This window comes from Hypanus sabinus, unplaced genomic scaffold, assembly GCF_030144855.1.
Source record: "Hypanus sabinus isolate sHypSab1 unplaced genomic scaffold, sHypSab1.hap1 scaffold_126, whole genome shotgun sequence".
Taxonomy (NCBI): domain Eukaryota; kingdom Metazoa; phylum Chordata; class Chondrichthyes; order Myliobatiformes; family Dasyatidae; genus Hypanus; species Hypanus sabinus.
Window position 1 is genome coordinate 762,459 of NW_026779325.1, and position 14,240 is coordinate 776,698.

The window sequence follows — 14,240 nt, forward strand, 5'->3', positions numbered from 1 at the left end:
TCCCCATCCGCCTTCCTCCTGTGGGGTCTCTCCTCCCCGTCCCCCTTCCTCCTGAGGGATCTCTCCTCCCCGTCCCCCTTCCTCCTGTGGGGTCTCTCCTCCCCGTCCCCCTTCCTCCTGTGGGGTCTCTCCTCCCCATCCCGCTACCACCTGTGGGGTGTCTCCTCCCCGTCCCCCTTCCTCCTGTGGGATCTCTCCTTCCCCCCTTCCTCCTGAGGGATATCTCCTCCCCGTCCCCCTTCCTCCTGAGGGATCTCTCCTCCCCGTCCCCCTTCCTCCTGTGGGATCTCCCCTCCCCGTCCCCCTTCCTCCTGTGGGATCCCCTCCCCGTTCCCCTTCCTCCTGAGAGATCTCTCCTCCCCGTCCCCCTTCCTCCTGTGGGATCTCCCCTCCCCGTCCCCCTTCCTGCTGTGGGATCTCTCCTCCCCGTCCCCCTTCCTCCTGAGGGATCTCTCCTCCCCGTCCCCCTTCCTCCTGTGGAGTCTCTCCTCCCCGTCCCCCTTCCTCCTGTGGGGTCTCTCCTCCCCATCCCACTACCACCTGTGGGGTGTCTCCTCCCCGTCTCCCTTCCTCCTGTGGGATCTCCCGTCCCCGTCCACCTTCCTCCTGTGGGGTCTCCCCTCCCCGTCCACCTTCCTCCTGTGGGTTCTCCCCTCCCCGTCCACCTTCCTCCTGTGGGATCTCCCGTCCCCGTCCACCTTCCGCCTGTGGGATCTCCCCTCCCCGTCCACCTTCCCCCTGTGGGATCTCCCCTCCCCGTCCCCCTTCCCCCGTGGGGTCTCTCGGACCCGTCCCCCTTCCCCTTGTGGGGTCTCTCTTCCCCGTCCCCCTACCACCTGTGGGATCTCTCCTCCCCGTCCACCTTCCTCCTGTGGGATCTCTTCCCCGTCCCCCTTCCTCCTGGGAGATCTCTCCTCCCCATCCCCCTTCCTCCTGAAGGATCTCTCCTCCCCGTCCCCCTTCCTCCTGTGTGGTCTCTCCTCCCCGTCCCCCTTCCTCCTGTGGGGTCTCTCCTCCCCGTCCCCCTACCACCTGTGGGGTGTCTCCACCCCGTCCCCCTTCCTCCTGTGGGATCTCTCCTCCCCGTCCCCCTTCCTCCTGAGGGATATCTCCTCCCCGTCCCCCTTCCTCCTGAGGGATCTCTCCTCCCCGTCCCCCTTCCTCCTGTGGGATCTCCCCTCCCCGTCCCCCTTCCTCCTGTGGGATCTCCTCCCCGTTCCCCTTCCTCCTGTGGGTTCTCTCCTCCCCGTCCCCCTTGCTGCTGTGGGATCTCTCTTCCCCATCCCCTTCCTCCTGTGGGATCTCTCTTCCCCATCCGCCTTCCTCCTGTGGGGTCTCTCCTCCCCGTCCCCCTTCCTCCTGAGGGATCTCTCCTCCCCGTCCCCCTTCCTCCTGTGGGGTCTCTCCTCCCCGTCCCCCTTCCTCCTGTGGGGTCTCTCCTCCCCATCCCGCTACCACCTGTGGGGTGTCTCCTCCCCGTCCCCCTTCCTCCTGTGGGATCTCTCCTTCCCCCCTTCCTCCTGAGGGATATCTCCTCCCCGTCCCCCTTCCTCCTGAGGGATCTCTCCTCCCCGTCCCCCTTCCTCCTGTGGGATCTCCCCTCCCCGTCCCCCTTCCTCCTGTGGGATCCCCTCCCCGTTCCCCTTCCTCCTGAGAGATCTCTCCTCCCCGTCCCCCTTCCTCCTGTGGGATCTCCCCTCCCCGTCCCCCTTCCTGCTGTGGGATCTCTCCTCCCCGTCCCCCTTCCTCCTGAGGGATCTCTCCTCCCCGTCCCCCTTCCTCCTGTGGAGTCTCTCCTCCCCGTCCCCCTTCCTCCTGTGGGGTCTCTCCTCCCCATCCCACTACCACCTGTGGGGTGTCTCCTCCCCGTCTCCCTTCCTCCTGTGGGATCTCTCCTCCCCGTCCCCCTTCCTCCTGAGGGATCTCTCCTCCCCGTCCCCCTTCCTCCTGTGGTCTCTCCTCCCCGTCCCCCTTCCTCCTGTGGGGTCTCTCCTCCCCATCCCGCTACCACCTGTGGGGTGTCTCCTCCCCGTCCCCCTTCCTCCTGTGGGATCTCTCCTCCCCATCCCCCTTCCTCCTGAGGGATATCTCCTCCCCGTCCCCCTTCCTCCTGTGGGATCCCCTCCCCGTTCCCCTTCCTCCTGAGGGATCTCTCCTCCCCGTCCCAATTCCTCCTGTGGGATCTCCCCTCCCTGTCCCCCTTGCTGCTGTGGGATCTCTCCTCCCCGTCCCCCTTCCTCCTGTGGGATCTCTCCTCCCCGTCCCCCTTCCTCCTGTGGAGTCTCCTCCCCCCGTCCCCCTTCCTGCTCTGGGATCTCTCTTCCCCATCCCCTTCCTCCTGTGGGATCTCTCTTCCCCATCCCCCTTCCTCCAAGATGCTATGGTTAAAGAGATAGAATTGCGATCACTATCTCCAAAATGCTGTCCCACTGAGAGATCTGACACCTGACCAGGTTTGTTGCCCAAAACCAGATCAAGTACAGCCTCTCCTCTTGTAGGCTTATGTAGATATTGCTTCAAGAAACCTTCCTTAACACACTTCACAAACTCCACCCCATCGACACCCCTCACTCTAGGGAGATGCTAATCAGTAGTTGGGAAATTAAAATCTCCCACTTCAACAACCCTGTTATTGTTACTCCTTTCCAGAATCGGTCTCCCTATCTGCTCCTCGATGTCCCTGTTACTGTTGGGGGTGGTCTATACAATACACCCAGTAGAGTTATTGACCCCTTCCTGTTCCTAACTTCCACCCACAGAGACTCACTCAGACACAGACAATCATTTATTTTATTCATCATACTCCTCGCATTAAAATAGACACATCTCAAACCATCGGACTGAGTGCCTCCCTTCTCTATCACCTGCGTATCCTCCCTTTCACACTGTCTCCAAATTCTCTCTATTTGTGAGCCGACCTTCCTCTCCTCCGTCACATCAATTTGGTTCCCTCCCCCCAGCAATTCTAGTTTAAACTCTCCCCAGTAGTCTTAGCAAACCTTGCTGTCCGTATATTAATATACGGGATTCAAGTGCAACCCGTCCTTTCTGTGCAGGTCACACCTGCTCCAAAAGAGGTCCCAATGATCCAGAAATCTGAATCCCTGCCTTCTGCTCCAATCCCTCAGTCACGCGTTTATCCTCCACCTCATCCTAATCTTATTCACACTGTCACGTGGGACAGACAGTAATTCCGAGATCACTACCTTTGAGGTCCTGCTTCTCAAATTACTTCCGAACACCCTGTAGTCTGTTTTCAGGACCTCTTCCCTTTCCCTACCAATGTCACTGGTACCAATATGTACCACGACCTCCAGTTGTTCTCCCTCCCACTGCAGGATATCTTGGACGTGATCAGGAACATGCTGGCCCTGGAAACTGGGAGGCAAACTACCATCCGAGTTTCTTTACTGCATCCACAGAATCGTCTGTCTGACCCCCTAACTATAGTCCCCTATCTCTGCTGCCATCCTCTTCCTTTCTCCACTCTCCTGAGCCACAGGGCCAGACTGTGCCAGAGGTGTAGCTGTTGTTGCTCCCTCTCCAGCAGTACGCAAACCGGAGTAGTTATTGTCAAGGGGAACAGCCACTGGGGTATTCACTAGTACCTGCTTCTTGCCCTTCCCTCTCCTGACTGTGACCCAGTTCCTCGGTCTCCCGTGGCTCTGGTGTGACCACCTGCCTGTAACCCCTCTCTATCACCTCCTCGCTCTCCCTGACCAGACGAAAGTCATCGAGCTGCATCTCCAGTTCCCTAACTCGGTCCCTGAGGAGCTGCAGCTCGACACACCGGGTGCAGATGTTGCCGTCCGAAGGCTGGGAGTCTCCAGGATCTCCCACATCTGACACCGAGCACAGAAAACCAGCCTCACACACATACTCTCTGTCCGTATTGTAAACAGATAACCTACCTCGCCTCGACCCTTTATCGCCGAAGCCCCATTGAGCCAAAGCCTTCCTACTCTGTCTCCCGCTCCTCTGACGCTCGCTCTGTAAATCTGTCTTCCTTTTAAACTCTTCTCGCTGTTCTCACTGGCCGACTTGCACAGTAGTGCTGAAGAAAAAAATCATTAGTAATTGTCTTACTGATAAACACCGGGGATTTCTACCGTCTCCTGCCTCTCTGTGTCCTTCACCCTCACTCTCTCTCATCTCCAGACTGTGTGAGATTGTGTTTACAGTCACTGGGTGTCTGACACTGAACATTAATGTGATCAGTAATTGTGTTACTGATAAACACCGGGGATTTGTACCGTCTCCTGTCTCTCTGTGTCCTTCACCCTCACTCTCTCTCATCTCCAGGCTGGGGGATGTCGGTCTCACAGATTCTGGTGCCGAGGATCTCGTCTCCGCTCTCAGTACAAAACCATCACTGACGGGGCTGAACCTGAGATCAAACTCGCTGACAGACCGATCTGTCCCCTCTCTCCGCCGCCTCATACAGACCCTCCCGAGTCTGGAGTGGATCTGGTGAGTGTTTGTGTTAATGTTCAATGTGATAAAATATCAGCGGATCCGCGGGTTTTCTGGTGATCTTTGTCTGTGAGTGTTGTTGAAACATTAACCCCGGTCCCCTGTTACTGACACTGTTGTGTAATCTGTTTATTTCATCTTTATTCTCCCATCTGTTTCAGGCTGTGGGACAATCCGTTCAGTGAGACCGGGGAGAAGGAACTGAGATCTCGGCGGGGAGTCAGACCCGGACTGAGAGTGGATCTGAACATCTGAATGTGGGGAATCGGTTCAGTGAGACCGGGAGGAAGGAACTGAGATCTCGGCGGGGAGTCAGACCCGGACTGAGAGTGGATCTGAACATCTGAATGTGGGGAATCGGTTCAGTGAGACCGGGATGAAGGAACTGAGATCTCTGCAGGAACCCAGACCCGGACTGACAGTGCATCTGTGATCCTGTGAACATCTGAATGTGTGAACATCCCCGCCCGCGGGATGGAGACATTTGGCCGACTCCCCGCCCTCCCCTTTAACTCCCGCCCTTACCTTTAACGGCCGCGCGCCGGGGCTGATTCCCAACGGTTTTAACGGAACCGGCTTGGACCTCGCGCTGTGTGCGTCGCTCGCAGCGGTCCCGCAGTGACGTGTTTCCGCCTGTTGTCCGGCGGGGCAGCTTCCGCCGGAAGTGCGTGTTGGAGACTCCCCCACGTGGCGCCCCGGAGAATGATCCGTCTGCACCATTCCATCACTCAATGAATCCCACCCTGCAAAATCTCATTTCAAGGCGGTAGCACCATCAGTTTGTGGGAGACTCCCGGAACTCCCGGGAGGGGTGGGATGTCTGCAGTAGAGTAGCCCCTTAGCAGCCAGCCGGCTAGTTTAAATAGCGTTAGCTATGCTCATGAACGAATGACACCCGTTAAACTCACCTCAACAGTGATTTAACCCACCATGAGCAACAGAAAAGTCACTGTTGCAGACAGTGCAGAGAGCAACACTGTCATTATTCCTGACCCTATTAGACAGGGGAACACTTCAGTGTCGTCTGGGGTGAAGTACGTTTTGTATTTTTTTACTCTGCCATGGCAGAGTATTCAATTCTCCCTCCCTCTCTCCCTCCCTTCCTCTCTCCCTCCCTCCCTCTCTCTCCCCCTCTCTCCCCCTCTCCCCCTCTCCCCCTCTCTCCCCCTCTCTCCCCCCTCTCTCCCCCCCTCTTTTTCCGGGATATTATACATCATTTGCTGGCGTCAGGGAGCCGCTATCAATATGCGGGAGAGGTGGGATGTCCGACGCTTCACTTGAAATGGCCGCTGGGGAGGGAGTGACGGCTTTGGTAGAAGTTAGCACAAGAGAGGGAGGGACGCGTTGATTTAAAATGGGCGAATCCTTGGTTAATGTGGCCGCCAGGGATGGAGTGAGACACTGACTTACAATGGCCACTGTCACACACAGAATCTATGGCGAAGGAACATGCGGTGCCCATGGATACAATCCCGGGATCGAGTGTGTTATTGATTGTAATAACAGCATTTTAATTTGTGTTTTATATCATCTTCCATATTGTATATATGTTTTAATTCTAATAATTTTGTCATTGAATAAACTAATGTATATAAGATATTCACACATACACATATACATGTGGGTTTTGCGGAGGAGGGGTGAGGGGTTTGGGAGGAAGAGGAGTGACGGGACGAGGAGTGGACTGAAGAGACGGTGAGCGTGGCGAAGTCACTGACTCAATAGGGGACGGAAAGGGGAGGGGCGAAAGTTCCTGTCACAAACTGGTGGCCGACACGGAGAAGATAAAGACGGGGCGAGGAGTGAAACAACAGGAGGGGAGCGGGAGTGATGGGACGGGGAGAGAGGGGAAGTGATGGGACGGGAGGAAGTGTTCTGATTGGATAGGATGGGGGGTGTGGGGAGTCACGTTTTCAATAGTCGGGGATGAATGGGTGGTGACATTTCCTTCGCAAATAAGAGGAGCTGCAAAAAAGTGGGGCGTGGGCGGGAGAAAGGGGGAGCGGGGGTCGGGGACGCGGTCAGGGCTGATGGGTCGGGGAGTTCATTGTCTCAACGAGGGAGAGGGGAGCGACTCACTCAACGGACGGGGGAGAAGGGATTGGATGGGCAAGCGAAATCTCCCATCAGAAAATGTTCACCAAAATGTGGTGGACGGCGGGAGAAAGGGCAAGGGGCCAGAGAGGGGAAAGGGAGTCAGGAGTGACGGGGTGAGTAGAAGAGTGACTCACTGGGTAACAGAGAGAGAGAAAGAGGGCGGAGAGGTGAAGATTGGCATCGCAAAATGGCAGACCCAACCAGCGTACGATGCAAAGCGTCGAGATGGCGGGGAGAGGACAGCGAAGGGAGGGAGGGAAGGGGTTTGCGAGTGATGGGATGGGAAGGAGGGTCTGACACTGTCACCAAATGGCTGTCGGCAGAAGGTTAAATGGAGAGGCAGGAGATCGGGCACCGAGGGGAAGGAGAGGAGGGATGAGGAGATGAGATTGAATAAACAGCGAGGGAAGTGAGTGGAAGGTGAGGAAAACGGTTTGCCCCATTCTATGATGCGGGGAGAGCGGTTGTCAATGGTAACCATCACAAAATGGCCGCCAGCCAGGGTGGGATGGGCGGTGATAGCGAGGGGACAGAGAGCGGAGTGTTTCAGGATTGACGGGAGCCGAGGGTGGGAGAGTAACAAGGGAGATGGAAATGGGGGTTCCCACGGAGGAGGAATGTGACTCCGGAAAGAGGCTAACACCGTTACCCTCCCCTCCTCAGTCTCGAAAGTCCTGCTTTGACTTTTCTTTCGGGCTGAGCCTCAGATCGCTCGGCCCGAATCGTTCAGGCTGTCCCGTGGAGTATAGAGGCCTGTCGTCACGAACCCGTCAAAGACAGGAGTGGGCGCCGGCTTGCCGGAGAAGATGGAGGCGAGGTCTGGCGGTGCGGGCTGGTTGGCGTGGATCACCACCATTTTCTGCAGGGCGGGGTCAGATTGAGGAGGGGAGGGGAGAAAGAGAAAGTAAGGAGAGGAGATGAGACCCACTACCCACTCCCTCAGCCTCTCTCTCCCTCGGTCCCCTCTCTCCATCTCTTCCCCCACCTTTCTCTCACCACACTATCCTCCTCTCCCCACACTATCCTCTCTCCACTCCTCTCCCCACCCTATCGTCCTCTCTCCACCTTCCCCACCCTATCCTCTCTCCTCTCCACCCCTCTTCCCACCCTATCCTACTCTCTCCACCTCTCTGCCCACACTATCCTCCTCTCCCCACCACTCTCTCCACCCTATCGTCCTCACTCCACCTTCCCAACCTTATCCTCCTCTCTCCACCCCTACCCACCCTATCCTCCTCTCCTTACCCCTCTCGCCACCCTAGCCTCCTCTCTCCCCTCCTCTCCCCACCCATCTTCCCACCCTATCTTCTCTCTCCACCGCTCTGCCCAACCTATCCTCTCCCCACCACTCTCTCCACCCTATCGTCCTCTCTCCAGCTTCCCCACCCTATCCTCTTCTCTCCACCCCTCACCCCACCCTATCCTCCTCTATCCACCCCTCTCTGCACCCTATCCCTTCTCTCCACCCCTCTCCCCGCCCTATCCTCCTCTCTCCACCCTACTCGCCACCCTTTTATTCCTTTTCGGCCCCATCTCTCTGAACTGCCTAGTCCATCAGCAATAACAGGAACGATTCTCTAATTCCCTATAAAGTAGGAAATTATAAATATTGTCTCGGATATATTCCCCCGTGGAAAAGACAGTGATGTGCCAGTTTGAACAATCGTTGTCAGACGAAAAATACAGATACTGGCAACAAATTATTCTGATTTATGTCAGCAGGCAATCACATGTGCGCTCAGAATGAAACCCGTCTGTCATGATATAGACTGTATCGATTATATCGATTAGGTCGGGACCGGGCGTGTTATTCTTTTCTGGCGTTCCCGGTGATGTGAACTTAGGCGATGTGGGGAATTATGAGGACAGAATACATTTTTTCTCCTGACATTCCCGGCGATGTGAAATTGGGCGATGTGGAGAATTACATGAACGTTTTTTTCCCCTGTCGTTCCGGGCGAGATGAAATTGGGTTATTTGCAGAATTATGAGGATGCCAGGATGACTTACTGCCATTTACTGAATCTCGATGTGTGCGGAAATCCATGGGAATTACAAAAAATAATGTGGATAAATGTAATGTATGAGGAAAATTAAAAGCGAACTGCTACCAAAATAGGAATTTGCATAATATATTGGAAATGTTTCGTGTGCTGATTCTCGGGTCACCTGGAACACTCTTCACTTGTAAGTAGGGCAACCAGTCAGATTCAGAGATGGTCAGTTGATATTCTCAGCAAGTAACTTCTATCCCCCTGTCAGAGTCATGTTTCCATACTCCAACTTCGTCTCGACGTTATGAGGCAAAAATTTTTGTATCGCGTGCAACCTGTGCTCCTTGCTTAAGAAATACCGACTCGCAAGAGAGGAATGTTCACCATCTTGGCTTCTGACGTGGCTGTACTGTGACGGGGTTTGGATCACGTGGACTGGACGCTCCGTCACCAAGCTGCATCATTGAAACAATGACCTGTGCATTCATTCATACTGAGCAAGACGAATGATTTACAAATATTGCAGATAACCTCTGTCTGGGTTTAGATGGTCGGCGCAATATTGTGGGCCGAAGGGCCTGAAATGCGCTGCAGATTTTTATGATTGACGGTCTGGGTGCAGGGAATATGTATCCTGTACCGTGCAGTCGAGGCCTAGGAGGCAAAATTTCAGAAGAATGAATACACTGTTCACGACGGATATCAGATGACATTCTTTACCGCTCGTGAATCATTGGAATCCGATAGCAGTGAATCTGAGGTTAACAGTAACTCAACCTTAGCCTTGATGTTTAGTGGAGGGCGATTAAGTTGAGGATGCCTGATTACAGATCATATTTTTTTAATGTCATTCCGTTCTCTTTCTCCAGTGAATTGAGTGGCGATTGTCATCCTGTCCCGGGGAAAGTGCGGCCTCTCCTTCTGCATCACGCGGTTCCTGGTGGCCATGGCAGCGGCGGATCTATTGGTCATTACCACTGAGGTCGTTTTGTATCAACTCAATTATCATTATTTTTCCGTTTGCTTCCTGAACGTCCTCTCTGTGTGCACTGTTCTCCATGTCCTGTCCCGCATTGCCGTGATCTGTTCCGTCTGGTTCACCGTCACTTTCACCTTCGATCGGTTTGTTGCCATTTGCTGTCAGAAACTGAAAACAAAGTCCTGCACGGGGAGAACGGCGGCCGTGGTTCTAGCGCCATCTAGCGGTCAGTTCCGTCTGAAAACGGCCTTACATCACTTACAGAGAGATCATTAACAATGTACCATGGTTCTGTTATCCGAAGCCAAGTTACTTCACTGAACCGGCGTGGGTGGCGTATGACTGATGTGACATCGTGTTGACTCCATTTCTCCCATTCGGTGTAATTCTGCTGCTCAACGCTCTGACAGTCAGGCACATTTTAGTGGCCAGTCGGGTCCGTATGGGGCTGAGGGGTCAGAGCAAGGGGGGAAACAGCAGTGACCCGGAGATGGAGAGCCGGAAGAGGTCTGTGGTTTTGCTCTTCACCCTCTCCGGCAGCTTCATCCTCCTGTGGCTGACGAATGCTACAGAATTTATCTACTATCACATCACCGTGATAGGGACATAGGGGAATGACTCGGAAATTATTTTCGCCGGTGCCGGATATTTGTTCAGCGTCCATCCGAAGTACCCGGTGGGGATGACCCGATGTCATTGATCCGTGTGGAGTGGGTGGGGTGACCGGACATATATTGCTGCCGATGGAATTTACCCCTACATCCATTGATCCCGGTGTGGTTACTAACCATCCTTGTCTCCCGGTTGTGTGTCCCTACATCCATTGATCCCGGTGTGGTTACTAACCATCCTTGTCTCCCGGTTGTGTGTCCCTACATCCATTGATCCCGGTGTGGTTACTAACCATCCTTGTCTCCCGGTTGTGTGTCCCTACATCCATTGATCCCGGTGTGGTTACTAACCATCCTTGTCTCCCGGTTGTGTGTCCCTACATCCATTGATCCCGGTGTGGTTACTAACCATCCTTGTCTCCCGGTTGTGTGTCCCTACATCCATTGATCCCGGTGTGGTTACTAACCATCCTTGTCTCCCGGTTGTGTGTCCCTACATCCATTGATCCCGGTGTGGTTACTAACCATCCTTGTCTCCCGGTTGTGTGTCCCTACATCCATTGATCCCGGTGTGGTTACTAACCATCCTTGTCTCCCGGTTGTGTGTCCCTACATCCATTGCTCTTGGAGGATTTGACCTTTCATCAGTTGTTCCCGGTGGCCGTGACGCTCCATCCACTACTCCCTGTGGATGTGACGCTTCATATACTGTTCCTGACAGAGGCTTGTCCTTGTTCATTTCATGTGATGTCAACTCGTAATGTCTGTCGCCATGGAGACAATCTGTAGTATCGGCCGTCAGTGACACTGAGCCCCATATACATCACTTTTTCTGCCGTCCGACTCTCTGTTACTTTGGTCGAAAGAGTAGCTTACATCCTTAGAATAAATTCTTAAATACACAAACGTTATTATTAACCCCTCTCGGCCGTCCGCTGGATTGCTAAATTTGCTTCCCAACCATTTGTTTCGACCTTCAAGCTGTTGTCTTCCTTCGGATCGCATCATTGGAGTCAGTCGGATCGAAGCGCCACGGACTTTGCTGCTCGCCTCACCTGCGTTTTCCGCCGCTGTGTCTCATGTCCGCCCATTGCATGCGCCACCGGCCTCAGGCTCCCGTCTATTTTCTACTTCGCTTTTTTCTGACTTCCGTCCCATTGATTCGGTGAAACGGCGCCCGACTGATCAGGCGCCTCCCATATCGGCAGCTTCCCGCTCGGGGCTTCCACAGCTCAGCCAATGCATCCAGTATCTGCAGACTCCAGCACCGACTGCTCAGACAACGCCTCCGGTATCTGCGGACTCCAGCACCGACTGCTCAGACAACGCCTCCCATATCGGCAGCTTCCCGCTCGAGGCTCCCACAGCTCAACCAACGCCTCCAGTATCTGCAGATTCCAGCACCGACTGCTCAGACAACGCCTCCAGTATCTGCAGACTCCAGCACCGACTGCTCAGACAACGCCTCCCATATCGGCAGCTTCCCGCTCGAGGCTCCCACAGCTCAACCAACGCCTCCAGTATCTGCAGACTCCAGCACCGACTGCTCAGACAACGCCTCCGGTATCTGCGGACTCCAGCACGGACTGCTCAGACAACGCCTCCAGTATCTGCAGACTCCAGCACCGACTGCTCAGACAACGCCTCCGGTATCTGCGGACTTCAGCACGGACTGCTCAGACAACGCCTCCAGTATCTGCAGACTCCAGCACCGACTGCACAGACAACGCCTCCAGTATCTGCAGACTCCGGCGCCGACTGCTCAGACAACGCCTCCAGTATCTGCAGACTCCGGCACCGACTGCTCAGACAACGCCTCCAGTATCTGCAGACACCGGCACCGACTGCTCAGACAACGCCTCCAGTATCTGCAGACACCGGCACCGACTGCTCAGACAACGCCTCCAGTATCTGCAGACTCCAGCACCGACTGCTCAGACAACGCCTCCAGTATCTGCAGACTCCAGCACCGACTGCTCAGACAACGCCTCCAGTATCTGCAGACTCCAGCACCGACTGCTCAGACAACGCCTCCAGTATCTGCAGACTCCAGCACCGACTGCTCAGACAACGCCTCCAGTATCTGCAGACTCCAGCACCGACTGCTCAGACAACGCCTCCAGTATCTGCAGACTCCAGCACCGACTGCTCAGACAACGCCTCCAGTATCTGCAGACTCCAGCACCGACTGCTCAGACAACGCCTCCAGTATCTGCAGACTCCGGCACCGACTGCTCAGACAACGCTTCCCATGAGAGTGGCGGACCGTAGTTATTGACTTCCTGCTGCTTCTGGATCGTGTGTTCATGCCGGCGGACAATCTCCTTTCTTCAAACATACTCTGACGTCAATCGACGTTTCACTCATCGATTCAGGAAAGGTTGAGGAGTTTGATCTAAAAGGAGAACAGCGGAGAAGATTCAGCGGTGATCGATAAGATTAATCAGAAACCGCAACATAACGAGCCACGAAGGGCCACAAAGCGAGAGAGATCAGAATCTAAGTACATCGTGCAACAGCGTCGTCTTCAGGCGGGGGGGGGGGGGAAGCTCGGAGCAACTGGTTCGATGAGTGAACAGGGGCTGTGGACGAGAATTGGGGTCCAACGGGCACTGATATCTGAACTGTTCCATTCTCCTGATGACACACCTCTGCATCAGCTCCACTGCAATCACATCCTTGACCGATAGGGGGCAGAAAATTGCCAGATGCTCATCGGGCAAATATTATATATTTCTGTACTTTGACATTTCCCGTCAGTGAAGTCAGGTATGAAACACCACATTATCAATCCGCATCACTACCGTCACAGATATTTGGAATTCCATTACCATGTCCTTCTCAGCAAGGCAGCGTCCATTATTCAGGGCCTCCAGCACCCAGAGGATACCCTTTTCTCATTGTTACCATCAGGGAGGAGGTACAGAAGCCTGAAGGAACACACTCAGTGATTCAGGAACAGTTTCTTTCCCTCTGCCATCCGATTCCTAAATGACCAATCTTTGGACAATACCTCAGTATTTTTTTAGTATACAGTATTTCTGATTTTGCACGTTTTTCAAAACCTATTCCATAAACGTAACTGTTTTACTTGCTTATTTACTATTATTGTTTTATTTATTATTATTATTATTATTATTATTATTATTATTATTATTATTATTATTATTATTATTATTATTATTATTATTATTATTATTATTATATTCTCTGCTATATTATGTATTGCATTGAACTGCTGCTAAGTTAACAAATTTCACGTCCCCTGCCGCTGATAATGAACCTGATTCTGATTCTGATCGGCACTCACGAGAACCCCGTCAGTCTCTGTGAATATTCCAGCACTTCTCACCCATGGACGATCATCACCACACACCTCAATATTGATCCCGACCTGCCGTTCAGTACCCATCTAGTGAAATTAATCCCGTAACCCACGACCCATTGATATATTACTGCAACGAGTATCTCGTCACAGTGGAAGTCTTTCCTTGTGTGCCACTCAGTTCAGATCACTCAACACATAAGCACTTCGTCACGAGCAAACTACAGAATATGGGATACGGTGCAGTATTCCCAATGGAAATGCTGGTCAGTTCGTCAAATATGTAAATCCGACCACCTACCTCACTATCAACAATGCTACCAATTAGTTGTCATTGTTGGTACTAATGTAATAAATGCAGACTCTCTGTCGGTTTAAGCATTTTCACCAGTTCGGGGGTCGTGTGTACGGAGATTGAATTACTCTGCTTCACGTGACGGGCTGCACCAGTGCTGGAGGGACACAGCCGGTCAGGCAGCATCTATGGAAATGAAAAAGCGGTTGACGTTGCGGGCGCGAACCCAGGAAAGAGCTGGAGAACAAATGGAAGAAGATGGCCTGAATAAGAATGTTTGGGTAACGGGAGGAGGTCAAGCCGGAAGCTGCTAGGTGAAGTCACGTGATTGGAGTAGGGTGACCAAGTAAGAGGCTGGGAGGGAATTAGCGGAATAGACACAGTGCTTGAGAAGAAGGAAAATAATAGGAGAGGAGAGTGGACCGTGGGAGAAAGGGAAGGAGGGGAGGCACCGGGGGAGAGTAAA

General features: G+C 53.6%; 1 protein-coding gene across 3 annotated transcripts in view; it reads left to right on the forward strand.

The window, feature by feature from the left end:
* Positions 1–5,011, forward strand: part of LOC132386689 (NACHT, LRR and PYD domains-containing protein 3-like) — a 47,210-nt gene extending 42,199 nt beyond the window's left edge. For all 3 annotated transcript variants that reach the window (XM_059959034.1, XM_059959036.1, XM_059959035.1), the window contains 2 exons: positions 4,303–4,470; positions 4,635–5,011. In XM_059959034.1, the coding sequence (XP_059815017.1) occupies positions 4,303–4,470; positions 4,635–4,728 (262 nt within the window). In that variant the 3' untranslated portion in view covers positions 4,729–5,011. The remainder of the gene's footprint in view (positions 1–4,302; positions 4,471–4,634) is intronic.
* Positions 5,012–14,240: the final 9,229 nt, after the last annotated feature.